This window comes from Triplophysa dalaica, chromosome 9 (assembly GCF_015846415.1).
Source record: "Triplophysa dalaica isolate WHDGS20190420 chromosome 9, ASM1584641v1, whole genome shotgun sequence".
NCBI classification, from domain to species: Eukaryota; Metazoa; Chordata; class Actinopteri; order Cypriniformes; family Nemacheilidae; genus Triplophysa; species Triplophysa dalaica.
In genome coordinates this window covers 185958-211879 of record NC_079550.1, presented here as the reverse complement: position 1 = coordinate 211879, position 25922 = coordinate 185958, and the positions used below count along the sequence as shown (strand labels likewise).

Genomic DNA, 25922 nt, shown 5'->3' with positions numbered 1-25922 from the left:
GCGGCTTCGTCAGCGCATCTTCATCTTCACATTCTTCGTCCTCGCCATTTACGAAGTCAAACAAGAAAAAATTGCCTCTGAAAAATAAATCAAAAGTAAATTGTCAAAGGGATAAGCAGATATTGGACATGTGCTTCATGACAGATTGTTGTGATTTGTAACTGTAGTAGAGTAGGCGGGGCGAGACCGTGGTTCGAGTCCGGTGAGTAATTGTGAATTAGCGCCAGCTGTGCACACACTGGGCTCGAATCACGTAGGAGATAGGGAGCATATAAAACGAACGAGCGACCGGACCGTCGAAGAGAGAGGTCCGGGCCCGAAGTTATGTTAAGTTTGTATTTATGTTCTTGTGATTTGTATTTATGTTTTGTTCGCCGGCGGTCGGCCGTGAGGGGCCGCCGGCTGTTATTATTTCTGTTATTAAATGTTTAAATGTTTGCCGGTTCCAGCCTCCTTCCTTCCATGTCTGAATCGTATTACAGTAACCATTATATGTAAATATGGCCTGTTAATAATACAGCAATGCAATTTATATCGTATTATTATGAAGCAAACCCCCTGGCAACGGATTGTGGAGCACTTTGAGAACCCCTGTGTTTGATGTTGACTGTCATACTCTCAAAGAATCAACTAGCAGAATACAACAACAGATGTGGCCATATTTTAAATAATGATTTTTCATCCAGTGACGGTACTGCTGCGTCTCTCTTGTGTATTCTCTCAAACAGAGTAAGTTACACTACCTGACTCTTCTTTGTGATCCGGCAGATGGACCTGAAACCATTCATGCTCCAAAAGCTCCTGTATTGTTGCCCTGTGGATGACTTTTTGATTCAAGCAGTGGACGCTTAAATCCTGGCATTCTGTTGGTTAGAGAGTTGGTTAGTCAGGTATCATGTGGCACACTGATGTGCGTCTCATTATTGCGTCTCACCTCTGGATAAACTGCTGCGAAAGGTCAGCTTATCTGTTCCACAACCACGCTTAGTGACACGGGGTCGACCTCCATTCACCATGGTGTACAGCATACAGCCGAGAGCACTGACGACTGACGCTTCTGCCAAATATCTCTCTCTCTTCTTTAATTCCACAGGGAGGGCTTTACCTGAAAGCAATGATGATCCTCAACAATTTAGCAAACATATCACTTTCAGAATTTTCATTAGTTCAAAGTGTTAATGATGGCCCGATAAATGTGCAGAGAGTTTATAAATGATTGTAAGATACACGACACACACTCACTTCTGTATAGGCTGCTGTCGTATTCGGTGTCGACGAGCTGCCCTTTGCTGAAGTTATGTAACAGCAGCTTCTGCGTCTCCGTGTTCACCAGGAAGTTGACCAAAGTGATGTCCTCATGATACACGCCCTGGTCAAAGCAGTCTTTCACTGCCATCGCTGCTTGAACCATGAATTCACGGGCCATGTGTTCACTCACACGACCTCCCTTGCGTTTGAGGAACTTTTCTAAGGACTTGCAGGGACCCGGGTGTCTGAAAACCAAGATGTGTCCTGATGTGTCTCTAAATGCGCTCTCCATCAGTAAAACGCCGTGGCTACTCGGCATCTGTTGCATCACCACATTTAAACCCACTTCAGTATCCATGACTGTGCCATAATCAACCTAGAGAAAAGTGTTGAACAAAAGGTTAGCTGACTGTCTGTGGACCATTTGTACTGAGACACAGCGAGGTCCATAAGTCTGGCACAGCAAATGAAAATACTTGTGTTATACATGTTTCCTTTTTAATAGAGAGAAAAATGAATTTGTATTCATTTGTAGCTACCAAATGTATATGAAAAGCAACATTTATTTCCCCTTTTGCTTCATGGATTTTGCTATTGCAATTCTATTGAAAAACTATTAATTTCTTCACATTTCCTAATTTCTACTTACCAAGATAACACGTCGGTCGAAAACTGAGTATGAGGAATGTTTCATGATGAACTGCAAACACAAAATGACATGAAAGCAAAAGTAAATGTTAAGAAACTGTCACATACACATATGCTTGTGTTTATTAGAACTTACAGCAACAGTGCTTCTCTTCTTTTCTTATACAATTATTCAAGTATTTTCTTATGGAAATATCTTAACTTCATTAAAAGCCCCGTGAAATGAAGCAGGCTCACAGACATAGCAAAAATTGTCTATAAAGCTGACACATTAAAATAAAGCTGGGGATATTGCAGACATTTTAACTAAACTAGTGGACACTCATCACTATGTTAAGACTCAAAGAATAGAGGAGGTGAAAAACATGAAGCTTACCTCTTGGCCATCAACTTTCCTAGTACAGCTCCACATTCTGCCAAACTCAAGTGGCTCTCCCTTTTCATACTGCTCAGTAAATTTAGCTAAAAACAAACCAAAAGGACAGTTGTAAAGTATTGACTTTAAAGCAAGAAATGTAACGCAGCTAGGAGACGTACAAAGAAAATCAAATCTTTAGGCTAAATCATAAACAAAGTCTACTGACGAGATTTGGGAAGGGCTTTGTATTGAGATAATGGACACGGCGGTTTGGGCTCAAGTCGAACTCGAAACCACTCATGTTCCAGAATCTGTTGAAGAGTCGCTCTGTGGACTTCACTGCGATTCAAGCAGCGTTGTAATAAATCCTGGCATTCTGTACAAGAGAGAGTTGGTTAGTCACGTATCACATGGCACGCTGATGTTTGTCACATTATTGTGTCCCTCCACTCACCTCTGGATAAACTAAACCTTTCATGCTGGTTCGGTGTCGCTTTTTTCTTCCCCATCATACCTTTAAATTTCTGTTTAAAAGAATGCTTCTCCTTTTGGGTGGATGGAGCTTTGCTTGCAGTGTACTCAAAGATGAGCGTCTCAGTGGCCTTTCTATCTTCATCACAGTAAGGCTCATGTCCCACAAGCATCATATACAGTAAACTGCCGAGAGACCAGACCGTTTCCACTTCCGCGATGTATCTGGCTCTCTTCTTATACTCCACGGGGAGGCTTTTACCTGTTCATGAGAGCAAGTTTTGTACAATTTAGCAAACAGATTTATCATTACACAGTACATGTTCAGTCTAAGGCCTGTTTTTCTTATATCCCATGTTAACAGATGAAAGCATTCATATGGCATGCGTGAGCTCCTCGGCTTTGCTTCGCAGGAGCAGCACTAAAGTAGCGTTTGTTTTAGAGTTGAGCATATGACGCTCACCCTTAGTTAAAGTGACATGGCATAGGTAATGTTTTATGCTTATATTGTATGCTGTCAATCGCTCTTCTGAACCCTCCATCGTCTATTATCGTCTTCTTCAAAGCACAAGATATATCGTGATGGCTATTAATGTAAAAGTTATTTAAGTTATAAAATCTACATGGTCAGTTAAATAAGCATTTTAATGAGGGGATTCAAGAGTTTTGCTCAATGTTTTTAATATAACTTTATGCTGATTTGCATTGTGTACTGTGGTACACAGGCAGCGTGGCATAAAAGGACAATTAAACTTTCAAAATGCAGTAAACGCAGAAGTGTGCTAATCCTGATCATTTTGGATATGCTGTAGAGAGTTTGTGAAAGGATCATGTACACAGGATACAAGACACACACTCACCGCTGTATTGGCTGATGTCAAAGTCAGCAGTGTCAACAATAGTCCCTTTACTGAATTCTGTGATATGGAGCTTCAGGTTCTTGGGGTTGAACAAGATGGTGTCCAAATAGAGGCCTTGATGAAACACACCCCGATCAAGGCATTCTTTTTCTCCCATCACTGCCTGTCTCATGATTTCCTGTGCCATGTCTTCGGTCAATAAAGACTCATTGCCTTGAATAAACTTCTTTAAAGTCTTGAAGGGTTGCAGGTTTTCCATAACCATGATGAGTGATCTTTTTGTGTCGAACCACTCGCACATTTGTTCCACGTGCTGGGCTCTCGGGGGTTTCGACAGCAACACGTTCAGTGCGACTTTTGAGTTCAAAGGCTTGTCATACCCGGGCTAATAAGAATTAAATGTGTTAGCTTACTACAATCATATACTGTCATCAAAAATCATTTGTATTTCACATACGCTAGAGTTCAATTATTACAATATTTTCATTTCATTATCTGTATATCAGTTTGAGCTGAAAATGTATATTGCAGAATGTCTCCCCATTTCTTTTATTTTCCACAAAAAATTTGATCATCATCTTCAGAAGTTTTTTATACTTACAATGGTAATAAATCTGTCACTTGTCTTCTTTTCAACAAATCTGATGCCGACCTAAAAAGACACAAGGTGTGTGAGCGGAAGTAAACGGTGTACATATAAGAAACTGTGCCACATACAGTAAGCACACGCCTCTGTACATGAGGATTTCCAGCAACAGTGCTTCTCAAATTGAAAGCCACGCAAGACAGTTTATTACTTTCATCAGAAAATAATCAAACTGCCTTAAAAAACACTGTGAGATAAAGCAGTCAAACAAATATAGCAATTAAAGCAATCCTGTCATAACTAAAGGAGTCCCGAAAGATAATGTTCTCAGTCAGATTACTTTCTGATGGATGAATGAACTTTTTGAGGCATTTGAAAACATGAGCACCATTCAATGGCATTACAGAGCTGGAAGTGTCCGGATATGATTAAATGTAACCAACAGAAAACAGAAAGTCATAAATATCTGGGATGTCGTAAGGGCGAGTAAATGATGAGAGAATTTTCTTATTCTGATGAACTTTTCCTTTGAGACTCAAAGAAAAATGGGTGTGAAAAAATGAAACTTACTCGTTGGCCATCAGATCTGCGAGTTACGCATGATTGGGGGGCATCGTAGCTTTCAGGATGGTTTCCATAGCGCTCTATAAAGTCTTCTAAAAAACCTATAAAGTGAAAATTGTTCAAATATTAAAGGCTGTTTTACAGGAACTACAAAACCAGCGTTGTCAGCAAAGAAATATTCATCTAAAAAATCAAATGCAAGTCTGCTCACCTGAAACAAAATGATAACAAAACAAGAGTTTTGGAGTGGAATGATGGGAGAAAACTTTGATTTATTTGACTAGTTATCTCGTCAATAAAAAAAAAACGCTTCCCCGCCAAAGACGAGTTTTTGCAGCAATCAGTGTTTGTACAGAAGGACAGAATTCCAGAACCTAGAACGTATATGTTTTATCTGTTCTTAATGATTGTTCTGAGTGCAATCTAGGCGGAATCTGTGACAAAAAACGTCAATTATCTCAGCTGTTTAATCAAAATGAGGCATTTTTGAAGAGACATACCCACATCTAAGGAGTGATAAAAAACAAACAAATGAAGATAGAATACGGTTTCTTTTGTTTAAAAGCTAAGACTCTGTTCTTTCATTTGAGATATTGTTTGTCCATATATTCTGTACAGAACATTTACTGTGAGCCATTAAAGTTAGGTGAAAATGTTAAAAAACGCTGGCGTAGGCAACTTTTTTTTTAAAAGGCTGACGGCAAATGAGTTAATGAGACTCACTGTTTTGTCATGACATGCGATTCACCGCTTGCAGTGCTGCGGAGTTCAGCGTGTGACATTAAAAATCATCACTAGAGGAACTCACCAATACCGCTTTCTCACGATGCTCTGATGTCAGATGCTAGTCGATCTGCACCTCATGAAGTCTAGTAGTTCTTGGATATTTTAATGCAAAAATCTCGTAATAATTTAAAAACTCACCAAATGGTCTGGGGTCAGTTAAATACAATCCATGAGGGGGCTCTGGATCGGATGGATGCGGGACAGGTCTTTCGTAAAAGATATGGCGCTCGTAAGGCTTTCGTTGAAATACGCGTTTCCTGCGCTTGGGTTTGGTAAGATGTTGGTCGGGCTCTGTGCTGACGCTTTGGTTGCCCTGCCGGGAAACTTTACAAAACGTCCAAAACATACTATGCATACCTGAAAAGACACGTAAGAGAAAGCCACATTGCAGATACGTTTGCCCATTCAAAGTCTTAATAGGTTAAACAATCAAACAGTGTGACACAGTGCATTCATGCTGCCTGCAAGGAGAAAAAGTGTACAATAATTGAAAGCAGACTCACCAGCTGGACTGGGATCAGCTACACATGTGTCAGTTCTTTGTTCTAAATGAGCCGAACCAAGGCCGGATGGAACAGGCTGCGGCTCATCTTCGTTTTGGTCACTGTGTATGCTGACCACTTCGTCGCCTCTGTGGGAAGTCAAGCTTTTTTCTGTCCGCCATTTCTTCTGAAAGAATGAAACTTCTTTTTTCTCATCTAAAAAATAAGAGAACAAGTCACTCATTTCATAACTTCAAAACACTAAATATCAAAGAACCGAAAATCTCACGTTAAACACTGAATGAACACATGATACATTTTAATTCATGACAATTTACCTATAGCTTGTAAAAAATACCCAAAAGGAAAAACGTCTTGGTTACGTATGTAACCTCAGTTCCCTGATGGAGGGAACGAGACGTTGTGTCGAGAACGACAGAGGGGGTTCGCCCTTGAGAACCAATCAACTCTGACTATTATAGAAAAGGCCAATGAAATTTGGATGCCGGTGCATAGAGCATTCATTTACCTCTTGTTCTGAAGAGCCTGAGAGCCTCTCACCACTGCAGCAGAATACGATACGTGTTTGTGGCATAAGGGACACAACGTCTCGTTCCCTCCATCAGGAACTGAGGTTACATACGTAACCAAGACATTCCCTTTCTGTCTCGTCGTTGTATCGAGAATGACAGATGGGGTTGCCTAAGGAAAACGCCACAACGCTGTATCCCGTCACAATCTCTAGTGAAGCGACGGTAACAGGTCTGGGCGTGTCAGCTTGATGCTTTAGCGAAACTGTAACCTTCCAGTGCGGTAGTCAGGGGGGTTCCAGAGCTTTCTTGGAGAAAGATGGGTACAGCCCTGACCGGTAACCTTTCACGGACGGAGGCCTTAGCTCTCTACTGGCGAGAGGCCGTCCGGCTCGGGTTTACACCGGGTAAGCGCAACTTCCTTAATTAGGGATGCGCTGCAGAGGCCACCTCCTACCCGTGGGGAGGAATATGGTGGATACAGGTATGATCTCGTCCTTGGAGGAGAACATTTACATTTTACATTTACATTTAGTCATTTAGCAGACGCTTTTATCCAAAGCGACTTACAAGTGGGGTAGGTAATGGAAGCAATTGGGATAGCACAAGTACAACAAAAGCATAAGTGCAATCAAAAAGAAGACTGGTCTCATATAGCCTAACACAGTATACAGAATCATTCATACTTTTTTTATGGGTAGAGAAGAAAAGAGTAGAGAAGAAAAAAGAGTCAGAACAGATCAGTAAGATGTTGGCGGAAGAGATGTGTTTTCAGACGTTTCTTAAAGATGGCTACAGAATCTGCGGATCTTGTAGCAGCAGGTAGATCATTCCACATAGATGGAACAGATCCGGAGAAGGTGCGCGAGAGAGATTTTTTACCTTTATGGGATGGCACCACAAGACGCCATTCGTTTGCAGAGCGTAGGGATCTGGCGGGTACATATGTCTGCAGTAGCGAGTGAAGATAAGGTGGTGCCGAACCACTGGTGGTCTTGTAGGCCAGGAGCAGAGTCTTGAATTTGATGCGAGTGACTATAGGGAGCCAATGTAGCTTAATGAATAGAGGAGTGACGTGTGCTCTCTTCGGTTCATTAAAGATAACTCTTGCCACAGCATTCTGGATCATCTGTAGAGGTTTGGTTGTGCAAGCTGGAAGTCCACCCAGTAGCGCATTGCAGTAGTCCAGTCTGGACAGGACCAGAGCCTGTACTAGGACTTGCGTAGCATGCTCTGATAGGAAGGGTCTAATTTTCCTAATATTGTAGAGGATGAATCTACAGGACCGGGCGGTGCTAGCAATTTGATCTGTGAAGTTGAGCTGATCATCGATCACCACTCCCAGGTTTCTTGCCTTTCTGGAAGATGTGATGGTTGATGAGCCAAGTTGAATGGAGAGGCTGTGATGAGTCTTTGTATCGGCCGGGATTGCAAGCAGTTCTGTCATTGAAACTTTCAGCTGCAGGTGATGGTCATTCATCCAGAGCGGGATGTCGGCTAGGCAAGCTGAGATGCGTGCAGAATCTTTTCGTCTGGGCGAAAAGAAAGGTATAGTTGTGTATCATCCGCGTAGCAGTGATCGGAAAAGCCATGTTTCCGGATGACAGAGCCTAGGGATGTCATGTATACAGACAATAGCAACGGGCCAAGCACTGAGCCCTGAGGGACACCTGTGTCGAGATGTTGGGACTCAGACACCTCACCCCTCCAAGATACTCTAAATGACCTGCCCGAGAGGTAAGACCTGAACCATTGTAGCGCCATTCCGGAGACCCCCATAGCCTTGAGAGTGGATAGGAGGATGTGATGGTTAACAGTGTCAAAGGCGGCAGATTGATCCAGTAGGATGAGAACAGATGAGTTAGAGGAAGCTCTTTCCAGTCTCAGGGCTTCAATAACAGAGAGCAGCGCAGTCTCAGTGGAATGACCGGTCTTGAACCCAGACTGGTTGCTGTCCAGGAGGTTGTTCTGGGTGAGGAAGGATGAGAGCTGGTTACATACAACGCATAGAACGCATGGAACGTGTGGACTGAGTAGTTAACCGCGAGGTGGAGGTCCACCTGGGGAAGCTCATGGGTTACCAGGAGTGGGAACCATTCTCATGAGGATACATCAGACAGAACAGCCCACGGAGCGGGTGTTACAGACGTCCGGTAGCACTAGGTCGAGTTAGAGCTATCTGTGATAGTTCATATGGTATCCCGGCCTAAGGGGGATGGCTGCTCTGCCCAGCCAGTCCCCAGGGTGTGCTTGCTTAGTGATGGATGGAATGCCTGTTCTTAACCAGTATTTGGGTAAGAAGGGAAGTTGGTGATATACCTATTTTTAGCCATATGTTTGGGAAAGAAGAGAGGTAGATAGCACACTAACCCAACCTACTGGAGGGTGACCCAACCTACCTTTCGCAGGCATACGCCCCCCCGGATGCCAGTCCTACATGTCGCCACGTAGGACGTCGGCTGACACCGGGTTTACGCGCAGGTTGTTATCCCTTGCGAAGGTGTTTGGGCGTAGCCCAACCCGCAGCTCTACAGATGTCTGCTAGGGAGGCGCTTCTGGCCAGTGCCCAGGAGGTGGCTATACCCCATGCAGAGTAAGCCCCTGCCAATGGGTATGGGAGATTCTGAGATTGGAATGCCGTCGTAACAGCATCCAGGACCCAGTGCGCCAGCCTCTGCTTGGAGACAGCCTTCCCCTTCTGCTGTCCTCCAATACAGACATGGAGCTGGTCAGAGCTTCTGAGCTCTGCGTGCGGCTCAGGTAGTAGCGCAATGCATGCGCTGGACACAACACGAATGGGGTTGGGTCTTCCTCCCCGATGGGGAGCGCCTGCAAGTTCACCACTTTGCCCCGGAAGGGAGTAGTGGGAACTTTTTGTGCACGCATCCGGGCCTGGGTCTCAAGATAAAATGAGAGTTTCCAGGGCTGAATTCAAGGCAATCCGGGGACAAGGAGGATGCTCTGAGGTCCCCTACCCTCTTGAAGGAAGCGAGCGCCATCAGGAGGGCCGTCTTACTTGGGTGAGGAAGATTGGAACCTCCGAGGGGCTCTTGGGGGACCCAGAGGCCACCACGACCACTATAGGGTCCCAAGAGGGTATGGAGCGGAGATGAGGCGGATTCCGCCCTCTCGCGCCCCTTAGGAACCTGGTGATCAGGTCGTGTCATCCTAGAAACTTTCCATCAACTGAGTCGTGATGAGTGCCGATAGCGACTACATAAACATTCAATGTGGAGGAGAGATGTTAGTCTCCAGTCTCGTAAGAAGGACAACACAATCCTGATAGAGCACCTCAGTGGGTCTTTCTCGTTGAGAGAGACACCAGGACGAGAAGAGGTGCCGTCTAGAGGTGTGTAACCGCCTAGTAGATGGGGCCCTAGCCTGGGTGATGGTCTCCGCCATACAGGGGGAGTAGCCAACTCAGGATCTTCTCGTCCCGTCTAGAGACCAGACATGGGTGTTCCAGACATGGTTAGACCAGTGCGGTGTAAATACCAAATACCAATAGCGGGCAAATGGTGGTGTTGCGGGAGGCGAACAGGTTTACCTGGGCCTACCCGAACAGCATCCAAATGAGCTGGGTCACGAGGTGTAAACTGACGAGAGAGCACATCGGCTGTCTAGTTCAGTTTGCCCGGGGTGTGTGGCCCGCAGGGAACGGGTCCCCTGTTGACTCCACCAGAGGAGGCGTCGAGCAAGTTGTGTTAGCTGCTGTGAGCGAACGTCACCCTGACGATCTGATGTACTCTACAGCTATAGTGCTGTCCTCAGACCATCACGTGCTTGTCCCGCACGAGAGGCCGCAGCCTGCTCAGTGCAAGTAGCACTGCCCACAACTCTTGGCAATTGATATGCCAGCACAGGCGGGGGTTCGTCCAACGCCCGCCCTGCGTGCCCGTTACACACTGCACCGCACCCCTACAGGGAGGCGTCCGTTGTCACCCCGACTTGCCTCGTAACCTGCCCAGAGGGACCTTAGTCCGTCGAAAAGTCATGGAAGACCAGGGGTTATTGTGCGTCGGAAGCAGGGCATCATCACCATGCGCCTGCTGCTGGTGTGCCACGCTCTCCTCGGAACTCGACTCTGAAGCCAGTGTTGGAGCGGTCTCATGTGCATCAACCCGAGGGGTATTACCCGGCGAGGACGCCATGTGCCCAGGAGCCTCTGAATTGTTTAAGGGGACCGCTGTCTGCCTGAAATGTTTCAGGCAGTTCAACACCGGCTGGGCGCCTCCTGCGGACAGTCACTGGCGAACTGGATCGAGTAACCAAGACGGACCGCCCTCATTAGCCACCGAGACAGTGTGGGCAGCTCTCGAGCTCCCAGGGACTGTGACAGGGGGATCAAGGGGACGGTCTGCTTCACCATTCCCACGGAGAGTGGTTTGATGGCTGGCAGAGCTAACCATGTCACGGGGGGAACCCCTGCTTACTTACCTACCTGGCGGGACAGCTGCACCCACTGTCGGTTTGAGAGTGGTGGCAGCTGTCGTGTGTACGACCCTACGCCTCGCCAGGGCATGAGGTCAGGTTTGCCGGGCACAGTCCAGTGGAGTGTGCAATCGGCTAGAAGGAACACCCAGGGGGAACAGAAAAACTCTTTGTGAGTAAGTGGGCGCCAGGCCCTGAAAAGGGCCCAGCTTTGGTGACGAGGCAGGAGCCGTCCAGTACCGATCGATCAGAGCCGTAGCTGTGAAAGTCGGGCCCGATGTTGTTCTCCATAGGGTCTTCCCATCAGTGTCACTTCTCTTGCTGACGTTGCTGACGGGGTGGAGGTTTCCCCCTCGACCTCCGCTTCCGGGGTGCCGCCTGTGGGGGCACAGGAACCGGAGCCGATGTCGAAGGGGTCCTGGGCTGCTGGGAAACAGACACCACGCATAGTACCAAACATGGTACCCGGGTTGGGCGCGGTTTTCATCGCGCTCCGACCACAGGAACCACGTATCCCCGGGTTAGCATGGTTGACATCACTTCTGCAGTGCGGGCAAGATGTGTCAACGAACGCTGCTTCAGCGTGCTGGACGCCCAGACACCTAATGCAGTGATCGTGTCCATCCCACTCCTCGATGAGGGTGCCGCACCCAAGAGAACAGCGGGACATGCCGCGCTGGAGATTGCTCAGTCCTGAAAAGGACCTTTTTAGAAAAAATCTCTAACACCTCCGGATCCACCGAGACGCCCAGGGGAAGGACGCTGCAGGTAGGGACGATCCGCTGCTCTACATCGTAGATCCACCAATGTAGAAGGATAATTTGTTGAATTTTTTTTGTTCGTAGTCATGAGTGAAGGCTCTGAAGAACAAAAGGTAAATGAATGGTGCACGCTGGCTTCCTTTTATACCGGACATCCGGGGGTGGAGACCGGCATGCAAATTTCATTCGCCAAATTTCATTGGCCTTTTCTATAGTAGTCAGAGTTGATTGTTTCTCAAGGGAGAACTCCATCTGTCGTTCTCGACACAACGTCGAGAGACTGACAGGAAGGGAACATATATTCAAGAAGAACACCACAAACAGATGACAGCACGTTTATATCAATGTGCAGCTTCTCAAAATGCAAAGTTACCAAGCAACAACGTTACTGATTACAGTTTTGTTAAAGTCTAGGAACATGCTTCAACCTTCCTGAAATGTTTGGGGTCAAGCTGACTTTTTAAAAAAATGCTAAATATACATTTAAAACTTGATTCTTTTTTACTATTTCTAATTTCATTAAAACAATTCATAGACATGTTCATCTGATGTTACAGAGTTTTCAGAATGTCTGTACACATTTGAACCTATGTTAGTTCTTTCTATGCTAAATATTTTTTCTTCTATTTGACATTTTCTTGATGAATCTCTCTTGCCAACATAAGTAAATATTAGTTTTAGTTTGTACTTATCGTATCAAACATCACACACACTCGCACGCGCGCGCGCGCACAACACACACAATCTCCAAAACAGATTCCCAGTAGCAAAAAAATACTAACTGTTGTTAAATTGTATTTAGTGTTCAGTTTACATTTACAATTGAGCATTTTGGAGGATCTTTTTATTCAAAATGACTTGCAGTGAACTGCAGTGTATGAGACCCATGACCTAACGCTCTATAAACTTAGTAACAGGGAAACTCTTGAAGGTGTTGAATGTGTGTATATATCTTTACATATGTATAGCCTACATACACAAGTGTTTCTGTAGCTCCGGTGGTAAAGCATGAGCAGTGCAAAGGTCATTGGTTCAAAAGCCAGGGAACACATCCTGTTTATAAAACAATGTTTACTGTAGATACAGTAAAAAAATAATGTACAACCAAAATGCGACTAACTGACGTTACAGGGATTGGCCGTCTAGGCTTGGTGGCTCGTGGCTGACTTGCGTTCAAGTAAACAGCTCAAGCCCCCTCTGATTTCACAAACCTGGTGGGATGTTGACGGTCCAGGCATCTTTCGGGTGCGACTTCCGCGGCTCGATGCTGCTCACCTCCTGCTGGCTGCTGGTGGAGGACATTTTCGGCATGTTTTTACCACTCATAATAGCCTACGATGAGTAAAAACGAGTCGATGATCGTAATGCACAATCGAGTGTTGACAGTGAGTCTTTGTAGAAGTCGCAAAATGCCTGCGCTAAAACTACCACTGACTGAACTAAAGCGAACCTGCAAACGGCGTCGTTTTCGTGTTGTAATGCTTCAAGCTTATTCGATCAATCTAACGTACTTTTGTTTTTGCTTGAAATAACAAAGTACTCTTTACAATAACAAATGTCATTTTCAAGGAATTGGCTTGTTGTTAGATGTTGTCAATAGCAGATTCATCAAAAATGTAAAAGGTTTTCGATTATCTTAATCATTTCTACTTTCGTCCTCGAAAATAATATTTCAAATGTTTTAATGTATTTTATGTTACACTAACAATTGTTTATTAAGTGCAGCATATTGACGTAACAACACTGTCCACGGGAGGTGCGACTAGCAACCCATTGTAGTGACATGTATATGACAGAAGATGTCGCCAAAGCCTGTTTGTTGATTGTAATTTTGTTTTTCTAACTGTTACTATAGCAAGCAAAACTAGGACTAAGCGCACGACGGATGTCCAGAGATGGAAGAGAAAGAAGAAAGCAGCGAAATTCTGGCTGTTGGTGAAGAGGCTGGGTATATAAAAGTGTCATTTTTGTAAAGTCTGATAACAAAAAGAGAACGATGCAACGTGTGGTGTTTTTAATATGCTTCAAGGCAAACCATTTAAATGCAAATTCATCAGATCTTATTTCCCTTAAGTCTTTTTCCCTCCAGTTAACAACTAATTATATCTTTTTTCTTGCAGGAACAATAATTTCCGCCTTTACATTACATCAGTTTGCCAAAGTAGACTGTTTGCTGGATGCATTCATTTTTTCATTGCATTATGCAATGTAGCTCTTATCCTTGAAAGCGTTCTTCAGGATGTTCCTCTGAAGGAGGCTTTGTATGAGGTAAGAGACTACTAACACATTGCTCTCAAAACAGATATCTTACAGTAGATCATAAATGTAAGCGTTACGTGTTTTCCATAGATGGGCCACAACTTTTTCCTGTTGGTTTACCTCACTGAGTTCACAATGAAGGTTTTTGTCCATTGGCGGGATTACTGGAGAAGCCCTTCTAACATCCTTTCTTTCACCGTGGTTTTGGCTTTATGTATTTGTGCATGTGTGGGCATCAGATGGCAGGATGCCAGCATACTGCACGTCTTTATGTCCCTCAGACTGTTGAACACCTTACCTCACCCAGATGTTTTACAAGTCAGCATACAACAAACTCTTTAACCTTTTTAACTTCTTGATGTCGGCCGTAGACTTTTATATGGTCTTTTTTTCTGGATTTACTGTAGGCAATTATAGCAGCATACCTGAGGGCAACACAGATTTCCATAATTTTTTTTGCCCTAATATTGGAGGTGATGCTGATATATGCAGTTGTTGGACACGATTTGTTTGCTGCTGCAGACCCTGACAGCTGGGGTAGTCTCAGCGGAGCTCTCCTGACTCTTTTCCGCTTGGCAATAGTAAGATGGATCTTTAAAACTCAGCTAGAAATGATCCATTATTCTTTGGATTCATGAATGGGTTGCACCACACCACACATTTAGAAGATAATAACTTTGGATAAGGCATTACAAAATGTGAAATATCAATGTTCTGTCATTAGTTACTTACTCTCGTGTCATTTCAAACCTATTTGGCTTGCTTGCTTTCATGGAACACAAATGGAGTCGTACAGGTTTAGTCACTAATGTAATCATTTTGATTTATAGGTAACCTAACTAAGCTTTTGTCAATTTTGCCAACAGTTGGATGACTGGACAGAAGTTCAGCAGAAACTTTGGGAAGATGGCATGAGCTCCAGTTGGATCTTCACCACATCCTTCATCATTCTTGTCCACTTCTTGCTCCTCAGGATGATCTTTGCAGTCTACTCACTGAGTGTAATATTGTCTGTTGTTACTTTTCAATTTCCGATGTTCACTAGTTTAAAGCAGGTTTACAAATACTTTTTTTACAGAATTATTACACAAAAATGATTAGTAAGAATTCAGCAAAAGGCTTGCCTAGGCAGGCCAGTTCTGTTTATGATGTATACACAACATAAACAGTGTCGCCAGTTATACACTTTAAAGCGGCTGTGCAACGGTGTTTCATGCATTCTTACTTATTTACGATGTTAAACGTGCTGTCTTCTCATACTTGACATGGTCAACTTGTCAAAAAACGGTAAATAATCATACAGCTGTATCTGTCTTTTATAAATGTGATCAAACTAAAGACTCATGGATATTTGAAGATATTCAAGATTAACATGAGATATGCAGAAGCTGCCCGAGTGACTGCCACTTTAACAAAGAAGTGATAGTGACTAAAAAGCACTTTCAATAAAAGCAAAGTAGAAGGCTTATGTGTAATACAGTTTATATGGAGAATCCTCTAAAAGCTTAATGTAAATATTTTCGTTGTTACTGTACGTACACCCATATAGAGGGAGCAAACCAAATTGTGTGACTATATACAGTAATTACTTAAATGATTGGTAAAGAAGTACTTCTTCTCTCTGTTTTATATGTTCTCACAGAGTTTTATTTTTAACAGGGTGGTTGTGTGAAAATCAAGCAGAAGACCCCAACGAACACAGCAACCCAAACAAAGCTTCTATCCCTGGAGCAAGAATCAATCGCCAGAGAGCTGCTTCAGGGAGAGGTTAGCTAAAGCTTAGATTAGGCAGTTGGAAAACATGGACATTCTTAACATGGAAAATGTCTAATGCTTATTACCAGAACATAACAGCTAGTGAACTACAGTTGAAAGAAAAAGTATGTGAACCCTTTGGGCTTACTTGGATTTCTTCATAAATTGGTCATAAAATGTGTTCTGATCTTCATCTAAGTCACAACAATAGAGAAACACAGTCTGCTTAAACTAATACCGCACAAATATTATACGTTTTCATGTTTTTATTGAACACAACATGTAAACATTCATAGTGCAGGGTGGAAAAAGTATGTGAAACCCTAGGCTAATGACTCAAGAGCTAATTGGAGCCAGGAATCAGCCAACCTGGGGTCCAATCAATGTGATGAGATTGGATGTGTTGATTAAAGCTGGCCAATAAAAACACACACCAGTTTTGAGTTTGCTGTTCTGAAGAAGCGTTGTCTGATGTGAACCATGCCTCGCAAAAAAGAGCTCTCAGAAGACCTACGATCAAGAATTGTTGACTTACATAAAGCTCGAAAGGGCTACAAAAGTATATCTAAAAGCCTTGATGTCCATGTGTCCACGGTAAGACAGATTGTCTACAAATGGAGAAAGTTCAGCACTGTTGCTACACTCCCTAGGCGTGGTCGTCCTGTAAAGATGACTGCAAGAGCACAGCGCAGAATGCTCAATGAGGTGAAGAAGAATCCTAGAGTGTCAGCTAAACACTTACAGAAATCTCTGGCACATGCTAACATTGTTGTTGACAAATCTACAATAAGGAAAACATTAAACAAGAATGGACTTTATGGGAGGACACCACGGAGGAAGCCACTGCTGTCCAAAAAAAACATTGCAGCACGTTTGAAGTTTTCAAAAGAGCACCTGGATGTTCCACAGCACTACTGGCAAAACATTCTGTGGACAGATGAAACCAAAATTGAGTTGTTTGGAAAGAACACACAACGCTATGTGTGGAGAACAAAAGGCACAGCACACCAACATCAAAACCTCATCCCAACTGTGAAATATGGTGGAGGGGGCATCAGGGTTTGGGGCTGCTTTGCTGCCTCAGGCCTTGGACGGATTACTGTCATCGATGGAAAAATGAATTCCAAAGTTTATCAAGACATTTTGCAGGAAAACTTAAGACCATCTGTCCACCAACTGAAGCTTAACAGAGGATGGACGATGCAACAGGACAACGACCCAAAGCATAGAAGTAAATCAACAACAGAATGGCTTCAACAGAAGAAAATACGCCTTCTGGAGTGGCCCAGTCAGAGTCCTGACCTCAACCCGATTGAGATGCTGTGGCATGACCTCAAGAGAGCGATTCACACCAGACATCCCAAGAATATTGCTGAACTGAAACACTTTTCTAAAGAGGAATGGTCCAAAATTTCTCCTGACCGTTGTGCAGGTCTGATCTGCAACTATAGGAAACGTTTGGTTGAGGTTATTGCTGTCAAAGGAGGGTCAACCAGTTATTAAACCCAAAGGTTCACATACTTTTTCCACCCTGCACTCACCGGCGGCGCCAGGGGGGGTCTTGGGGGGTCTCAAGACCCGCCCAAAAAACGCCTTGACCCCCCATTTGACCCCCCACCGCCTCCGTGATTAAAAAATATTTAATATATATTAAAATATATATATCCGGGATAAAGATTTAACAATGGCCCTCTTCAAACTACGCAGAACAATAATAATTCATTATTTATTCGACATATAAAAAAATATAAACAAGAATCACTGCGACGCCCCATGAACGCTGCTGCCGCTGCGCCTTGCGTCATTGCGTTCAAGGCGCTGCCACGAGCCCGCAAGTGCTGCAACGCACTTTATATCTTTAAGCTAAAAATGGATCGCTTCGTCATACCTAAAAACATATTGACAGCAGACAGAAATAGGACTGAAAATATACCCATTGCAGTGGAGGGGGAGCCCTGCTTGATCGTAGAATTAGAAATAGAGGACACCGAGGAATTAGGTCAGTGGTTCTCAACTCTGGCCCGCGAGATCCATTTTCCTGCCGAGTTTAGCCCGAACTCTGATATAAAATACCTGAACAAGCTAATCAGCGTCTTTAGGAATAGACGCGTTCAACTTAATGCGGCGCTGCGCAAATCTATCAGAGTATGAGATTTAAGTACCGCGAGAGCAATTCAAGTGCAGATTGTTCTGTACGGATTTGAATCGCTCTCGCGGTACTTTAATGCGATATGCCAAACAATCTGTGCAGCCCTACATTAAGTGGCTAAACTCTGCAGGAAAATGGATCTCGCGGGCCAGAGTTAAGAACCACTGAATTAGAGGATGAGGAGGTGGGACCTGAGCAACTCGCATATGGAAGCATATGTGTTGCAAAATTCTATTTGCAATGTAATATGCAAAATGGCAATGCAGTATGTAAATTGACAATGCAATTGTGTATCTAAATATACATTTCAAATAACGTATGTGCAACATTAAGTGCAAAATGAAAATAAAAATTCAATTATATCAATTACATTTGGGAGTTCCTACAGGGGTTTTATGATTACAAATGTAATTGATATAATTGAATTTTTATTTTCATTTTGCATTTAATGTTGCACATACGTTATTTGAAATGGAAAGGATTTAACCGGGGATTTAAGCCATGGCCCAGACGAGACACCAAGACAGCCTAAATTAAAATCATAACCGTGTCGTTCTTTTGGATCGCAGGGGCAGCATCCAGGGGTTTAAGTTACTCGTGGTTCAAACAGTACCAGTGTCTTGAATATTCTGTCAAAAGACGCGGCTTTTTGTTTTGCCTGTCGTCATTTTTTTCACAGTGTGCATGGATATGGTTTTATTTGTTTAGTAGCAGTAATATGCAGTTATTAGCCATGTCCACTGTATTTTTTGGGGGTTTTCATGAGACCCCCCTTGAAATGACCAGGACCCCCCATTGCCCCCCCAATCAAAAGTGTCTGGAGCCGCCACTGCCTGCACTATGAATGTTTACATGTTGTGTTCAATAAAAACATGAAAACGTATAATATTTGTGCGGTATTAGTTTAAGCAGACTGTGTTTCTCTATTGTTGTGACTTAGATGAAGATCAGAACACATTTTATGACCAATTTATGAAGAAATCCAAGTAAGCCCAAAGGGTTCACATACTTTTTCTTTCAACTGTATATATGTTATTGTTAAAGGGATAGGGTACTTCACCCAAAAAATTTAATTCTGTCATCATTTACTCACCTTTAAATTTTTGTTCCAAATCTGTTTACATTTCCTTGTTGTGATGAACACAGAGAAAGATATTTGGAAAAATGCTTATAACCAGACAGATTTTGACCCCCATTGACTACCATAGCAGGAACAAATACAGTGGTAGTCAAAAGTGCCCCAGAACTGTTTGCTGTCCTACATTCTTCAAAATGTCTTCTTTCAACAAAACAAAAAAAAAGATGATAAAGTAATTTTTCCTACTATGGGGGTTAATGTAGGAAATTATCTGTCTGGTTATAAGCATTCTTCCAAATATCTTTCTCTGTGTTTATCACAACAAAGACATTTATACAGATTTGGAACCACTCGAAGGTAAGTAAATGTAATGAGGACAGAATTGTCATTCTTGGGTGAAGTATCTCTTTAACCTCTAAATGCACACATACATTAAAAGTCAGAATATGCAGTTGTTAACAGATTGTATAACGGGTCAATGACGCATAAGGATTTTCAACATGCCAATAACAAATAACAAACCATATATTTTGCGGTTAATCTAACATTAAGTATGTGGTGTACACATAAATTATAAAAACATTTAATTGAGTCATTTAAGTGTTTTTCAATTATGAATTGGCCATATACATAAAAAATGTTACGTGGTGCTATCGTGATTTATTTTAAAATGGATTAATTTCCTTTACATTGTTTAACATTTTTTCTTACAAATCCTTAGTATTTAAGAAACAATTATGTTTGTTCATATGTTCATATCAAGTATTGTGGCGAACCACAAGTGTTATGTTATTAAGAGACATTCACCAGGGTACTGTACCTTTAAGGGAGGGAGGAGTTAGTTAAGTGATGTTCCGGTTTTTACGTGTGTGTTTGTTTTGATCTCACTCGCTGTTCTGCGTGAGGAATATTAAAGTGGATACTAAGCTGACTCAACGCATCTTCGTCTTTTGTCTCCTCATACTTGTACTCCACAATTGGTGACCCCGACGCGTGTTGGATACGGCTTACTTATGTCACACCACGAAGGTAGTGAAAATGCTATTGCTAGCAGCGCTGCTAACGACGGTGCTACCTGCGCCGCGACCGTAAAATTACCGGACTTTTGGAAGCACAACCCACGGCCGTGGTTTCAGCATATTGAGGCTCAGTTTCAGCTGAGAGGAATAACGCAGGACGTTACAAAATATTTCCACGTGGTAGCAGCATTGGATGCCTCGACCACGGCCAGGGCTATGGCGCTGTTAGAGGCTCCTCCGGTTGACCGTGAATACGACGCACTCAAAACATTCCTCTTGAAACTTTTTGAACTGTCGGAGCTGAGGAAAGCAGTTGTCTCTGAACGGCCTTGGTGAAAGCAAGCCGTCCGAGTTAATGGAGAGGATGCTAGCTGTGCTGGGCGCCGCGGATCCTTCTTTCCTTTTTCGCACACATTTTCCTGCGGCAGCTCCCAGTACCTGTGCGTACCGCGCTGGCCAGTTCCACCCTCCCTTCCTCGAGTGACTACCGGGCGCTGGCTGTGGAGGCATACAGGATTTTTCTCGCCAACCGGCAGCAGTTTGTCCATGCGCTGTTGCCTCCCCAGCACACCGCTGCCCCGTTTGGACCAACGGAGGATGACCTTGACACTGCAGCTGCCGTGACGGCCCGCCGACAGCGTGAGGACGGTTATTACCATTGTTATTACCATTCCAGGTTTGGGGCCAAGGCCAAGCAGTGTCGCCAACCTTGCAGTTTCAGAGCCCAGGGAAAAGCCAGGGCTGGCGCTCATTAACAGCTATGGGCGCTGGCCGTGACTGCAAGCTGTTATTCATTACTGACACCTTGTCTGGCCGGCGGCTGCTGGTTGATTCTGGGGCTCAACGCAGCATCCTGCCGGCGACAACTGTGGACACTATGGTTGGCAGGCACGGCCCCCCGATGGATGCTGCCAACGGCACACCCATTCGTACCTATGGTACAAGGTATGTGGAAGTGTATTTTGTAATGGCCGCCGTGTCTATGTCAATCCTTGGGGCAGATTTCCTTTGCGCTTACAGACTGTTGGTGGATGTTACAAACTGCCGCCTAATCGACGCCCTATCTTTTGCTTCATACCCCTGCACACTTGGAGGGGTGGGGGCGCTTTGTCTGTCGAACACGCTTGCCACCGGGGACTTATATCCACGCCTGCTATCTGAGTTCCCTGATATCACCACGCCCACTTTTTCATCGGCGGTGGCTAAGCATGGCGTGGAGCACTACATCACCACTGTTGGTGGTGGGCCCGGCGCCTCGACTCTGCCAAGCTTGCGATCGCCAGGGAGGAGTTCGCTACCATGGAGCACCTCGGCATCGTGCGCCACTCTAACAGCCCGTGGGCCTCCCCCCTACACATGGTGACCAAGGCTGATGGCGGTTGGGGTCCCTGTGGTGATTTTCGTCGCCTGAACAACGCCACCACTCCGGACCGGTACCCAGTGCCGCACATACAGGATTTCTCCGCTCACCTAGCTGGTGCCACCATCTTTTCCAAGGTGGACCTGGTGCGCGGTTACCACCAGGTGCCTGTCCACCCACAGGATGTCCCCAAGACAGCAGTCATCACACCCTTTGGCCTTTTTGAATTCGTTCGGATGCCTTTCGGCCTCAAGGGTGCAGCGCAGACGTTTCAGCGCCTCGTGGACTCTGTGTTGAGGGACATGCCATTCCTTTTTGTTTATTTGGACGATATTCTTGTGGCCAGCTCGTCCACAGACGACCACCTGACACATCTCAGGCAGCTATTCGGCCAGCTCAATGAGCATGGTCTCATCCTCAACCCGGCTAAGTGTGAGTTTGGCCGGTCGTCCATCACTTTCCTCGGCCACCACGTCACCCCACAGGGGGCTGTTCCCCTCCCTGCAAAGGTGGACACAGTCGCCAGTTTCCCACGCCCACGCACTGTGAAGTCCCTGCAGGAGTTCCTGGGTATGGTAAACTTCTACAACGATTTCCTCCCCCATGCAGGCCAACTCATGCGACCCTTATACGACGCCTTGCGGGCTGGGAGGCCGGCGGACATGTTGGATTGATCCCAAGAGATGACTGATGCTTTTGAGGCTGCCAAAGCCGCGCTAGCCAACGCTGCTCTGCTGGCGCACCCGTCTCCGACCGCCCCTGTTGCTCTTACTTCGGACACTTCTGATTATGCCGTGGGGGCGGTGTGTGAACAGTGGGTGGGTGGAGCTTGGCAGCTGCTTGCCTTTTTCAGCAGGAAGCTCCGTGACAACGAGAAGAAATACAGCGCCTTCAACAGGGAGCTTCTGGGTCTTTTCCTCGCCACCCGTCATTTCCGGTTTCTGTTAGAGGGACGGCGTTTGACGGCTTTCGTTGACCACAAACCGCTAACGTTTGCTATGGCCAAGTCTTCGGAACCATGGTCTGGTCGACAGCAGCGTCAGCTCTCTGCCATCTCAGAGTTCAAAACTGACATTCAGCATGTGGCAGGTAAAGACAATTTCGTTGCAGACTGCCTTTCCCGGGCTGTTGCTGGGTCCGTCCATTTAGGCCTCGACTACGCTACGATGGCTGTGGATCAGACCGCGGACGCTGAGGTGCAAGCATACAGGACGACCCCCACGGCGTTGCTCATGGAGGATGTGGTTTTCGATACGCCAACGCTACACTCCTCTGCGATGTCTCCACTGGACAAAAGCGCCCTAAGGTACCTGCTGGCTGGAGGCGTAAGGTTTTTGACGCCATCCACAGTCTTTCCCACCCAGGGGTGAAGGCCTCTACAAAGCTGGTGGGGGCCAAGTTTGTCTGGCCGGGCCTGCGGAGGTATGTCAGAGCCTGGGCTGCTGCCTGTGTGGCATGCCAGCGAGCAAAGGTGACCCGTCCAACCAAGGCCCCTTTGGCACCCTGCAAAGTGCCAGAGAGACGTTTTGATCATGTGAATGTGGTCCTGGTGGGCCCATTTCCCCCCTCCCGTGGTTACACCTACCTCCTCACCATGGTGGACAGGACCACCAGGTGGCCTGAAGTGGTTCCCCTGTCTTCCACTACATCAGCTGAAGTGGCCCGGGCGTTTATTTTGGCTTGGGTGGCCCGTTTTGGCACACCATCCGACCTCTCCTCGGACCGAGGTCCGCAGTTCACATCAGAGCTTTGGACTGCGGTCGCCGAGGTTCTGGGGGTGAAGGTCCACCGTACCACAGCCTATAACCCAGGGAGCAATGGACTTTGTGAGCGGTTTCATCGCGTCATGAAGGCCTCGCTAAGAGCTCCGACTGGGTTGACCGCCTCCCATGGGTCATGCTTGGCCTTCGCTCCGCCCCCAAAGAAGATCTTCAAGCCTCATCGGCCGAGCTTGTGTACGGACAGCCTTTGCGCGTTCCGGGGGAGTTTCTTCCTGATGCCACGGCTCAGTGATTGGTGGCCTCTCATCGTGCTAGGTCCCGGGACATTGCTGATGCTTTTGCTCCTATTCCCACATCTCACCATGGCCTCCCCCAGTCCTACGTGCCCAAGGATTTACTGTCGGCCAAATATGTTTTTATCCGCCACGATGGTCATCGTACCACGCTGTGGCCCCCCTACGATGGACCCTTCCGCGTCCTGGTGGGGGGGTCTAAGAACTTCGTTGTGGATATGGGGGGCAGGCCTGAGCGGGTGCAATAGATCGTCTCAAGCCTGCTCATGTGGATATTGGTGCACCGTTTCAACTGGCCCAGCCTCCACTGCGAGGGCGCCCCCCTGCGGCGGCCTCGGCCCCTGCCCTGCTCTGCCCCTGGCCCTTCGCCCTTCTCCTGTTAAGCGAAGCCGTTATGGCCGTTATGGCCGCCTGATCCGCCCCCCTGTCATTGATTTTCCTTAAAACTGTAAAATCTGTTCAGTTGTGTTATTATGTATAGAGACCTATGTTTTATTAGGGGTGAATTCTGGGGGGGGGCATGTGTGGCGAACCACAAGTGTTATGTTATTAAGAGACATTCACCAGGGTACTGTACCTTTAAGGGAGGGAGGAGTTAGTTTAGTGATGTTCCGGTTTTTACGTGTGTGTTTGTTTTGATCTCACTCGCTGTTCTGCGTGAGGAATATTAAAGTGGATACTAAGCTGACTCGACGCATCTTCGTCTTTTGTCTCCTCATTTCTTGTACTCCACAGTATGTTCATTTCTTTGAATTTTGGTAAGTAAACATCATCTCATATTTTTGTTCTATAATTTTGTCTTCTTAAATGAACAAAATTAACAAACTTATTTTTCCTGAAAATTGCACACAACTGTTAAACTTTTTTAAAAATACCATTCACTTAAGCATCAGAGATTCATATTTCAGCCACAAAAATGTGAAATATTTTATTTTTAATGTATTACGAATATTGATATTATTGGTCGCACCACACAAGTGGTTGTTATATGTCATTGACCCTAACACAAAAGAATAGTGAAATATTCAAATAATGGTACATACACTAGATATAATCAGGCATTCATAAAAAGAATAATACTTAGGTCAATACTCCTTGCAATACAGAGAGACGTGGACATTCAGAAAGACATGAAGAAACTGTTGAAGAAGGTGGAGGTGTCTGTGTCTTTGCACAACAAAACAGTTGTGACCAAAAGCTGGTCCACTACGCCAGAGTACATCGCACAACAGATCGCACTGCTGAAAAAAATGAATAAAATCAGAACAGAGTGAGTAACTAATTCAGACCACCTTTCTACCATTGCTATCACAATACATCTTGTGTGATCACTCCCTTTAGTCTAATAGTTTTCTTTTTTTTTGATGATTGTATTTTTTATCAGTACAACTTTTTCATATAACGCATCCTATTATCTTCCTTTGACAAACATCAATCCAAACTGCACTAAAATATTCTGCATTACAAAGTACAATGTTAGCTGTAATATGTACAAACTGTTTGTATGTAAACACAAATGCACTAATGATTCAACATAGAAACGATTGCAATGATAAGTGTAATTTTAGGCAAAATCTTGTCTTCTTGTCATAACTTTGTTGTAGGTTACAGGCGTTAAACTCTGAAGTGTTGCTTGTTCTCAAGGAGATGCTAAACCTGAGGAATCTCCCCGATGGTGTTGAAACGTCCAACTAATGAAAAACTGTGAAATTTCAACTTTTTTGTAATTGTTCCTTGTTGTTCTTTGTATGCTCTTTGTTAATATGTCATCTGACCTCTGTTCTTGATGTTTATGTTTATTTGATTTTGTTCTTCAAACTCTACTTTGGCAGGCGACCTTTGGTTTTGAAAGGGCGCTATATAAATAAAATTGATTATTATTATTATTATTAACTCTGTCTTATGGCATTGGCCGCTTGCTTCTTCTTTCTCTAACACTTTCTCAGTGCAAAAACAACCAGCTTTTATTTCACATCCCGCATGCACTTTTCCTCTATTTGCAGACTTATTAATGTTGTGCTATTATATTGCAACTATTGTAGATATACTGGAAAATGACTACACAAAGCAAAATAAAAAATTGATTAAGCAAATAAGAAGACATCTCATCCTATTTTTGCTAGCCCACAGATCATTTTGGTGTCTGAGAATTGTATGTAGACCCTCATCAGGAAAGGTTCAGTAAGAGGATAGTTAGGGCTCATAGGCATGAGAGTCATGGATTTGGATCACAGCCAGCAATAAGGTCGATGTGTCCGGTAGGGATGACTGGTAGTGGGTGTTTGATTCACCCTCTTTGCTCCAGTGTCATGAGTCAAAACTCAAAACATAAGTCCAGGCAGGAATTCATTATGTCAGAGAATGTTGGACACACCGCTGCTGCGTGGCACCACAGCACACTTGACAAGATATTGCTTAGTGAAGTTTGATCTGTTTGTGTGTGAGGGAATACCTACTGCTGTTGCCTAGCCCCTGTAATGATTATTAAATAATCGTCTCCTCACCATTGTTTGACCTCATTTATTGCACATCTCTATGGAGGACACAAGGGGGAGCAGCAGTG

The 25922-nt window shown here is 44.7% G+C and overlaps 2 protein-coding genes across 7 annotated transcripts; one reads left to right on the top strand and one right to left on the bottom strand.

Moving 5' to 3' along the window:
* Positions 1 to 13067, bottom strand: LOC130428821 (uncharacterized). Its single transcript, XM_056757082.1, has 14 exons — positions 12937 to 13067; positions 6025 to 6219; positions 5660 to 5878; positions 4742 to 4836; positions 4187 to 4237; positions 3586 to 3970; positions 2709 to 2987; positions 2481 to 2630; positions 2273 to 2358; positions 1898 to 1948; positions 1243 to 1624; positions 935 to 1105; positions 744 to 863; positions 1 to 77 (listed from the first exon to the last, which is right to left on the bottom strand). The coding sequence occupies exons 1-14, from the start codon at positions 13049 to 13051 to the stop codon at positions 49 to 51; spliced, it is 2328 nt and encodes a 775-aa protein (XP_056613060.1). The 5' UTR covers positions 13052 to 13067; the 3' UTR covers positions 1 to 48.
* LOC130428822 (cation channel sperm-associated protein 3-like) lies at positions 12818 to 25432 on the top strand. 6 transcript variants are annotated; one of them, XM_056757085.1, is made up of 10 exons: positions 12818 to 13110; positions 13451 to 13481; positions 13581 to 13673; positions 13846 to 13993; positions 14075 to 14302; positions 14392 to 14565; positions 14851 to 14985; positions 15644 to 15751; positions 24466 to 24629; positions 24964 to 25432. In XM_056757085.1, the coding sequence occupies exons 3-10, from the start codon at positions 13621 to 13623 to the stop codon at positions 25052 to 25054; spliced, it is 1101 nt and encodes a 366-aa protein (XP_056613063.1). In that variant the 5' UTR covers positions 12818 to 13110; positions 13451 to 13481; positions 13581 to 13620; the 3' UTR covers positions 25055 to 25432. The 6 variants fall into 6 exon arrangements, with proteins under 6 accessions (XP_056613063.1, XP_056613062.1, XP_056613061.1 ...); XM_056757084.1 differs by lacking the exon at positions 13451 to 13481 and having other exon boundaries at positions 12906 to 13032; XM_056757083.1 differs by lacking the exon at positions 13451 to 13481 and having other exon boundaries at positions 12944 to 13110.
* Positions 25433 to 25922: the final 490 nt, after the last annotated feature.

What these genes read in the sequence shown, in the direction of transcription:
- LOC130428821 (XM_056757082.1), bottom strand. Translation starts at nt 13,051, where the DNA reads ATGAGTGGTAAAAACATGCCGAAAATGTCCTCCACCAGCAGCCAGCAG. An exon ending in GCAGATCTGATGGCCAACGA is followed by an intron (nt 4,238 to 4,741) that starts GTAAGTTTCATT and finishes GTGTCTTTTTAG; the next exon opens with GTCGGCATCAGATTTGTTGA. An exon ending in GGAAAGTTGATGGCCAAGAG is followed by an intron (nt 1,949 to 2,272) that starts GTAAGCTTCATG and finishes TTGTGTTTGCAG; the next exon opens with TTCATCATGAAACATTCCTC.
- LOC130428822 (XM_056757085.1), top strand. Translation starts at nt 13,621, where the DNA reads ATGGAAGAGAAAGAAGAAAGCAGCGAAATTCTGGCTGTTGGTGAAGAG. An exon ending in CTCTTTTCCGCTTGGCAATA is followed by an intron (nt 14,566 to 14,850) that starts GTAAGATGGATC and finishes TTTTGCCAACAG; the next exon opens with TTGGATGACTGGACAGAAGT. An exon ending in GAGAGCTGCTTCAGGGAGAG is followed by an intron (nt 15,752 to 24,465) that starts GTTAGCTAAAGC and finishes CTTGCAATACAG; the next exon opens with AGAGACGTGGACATTCAGAA.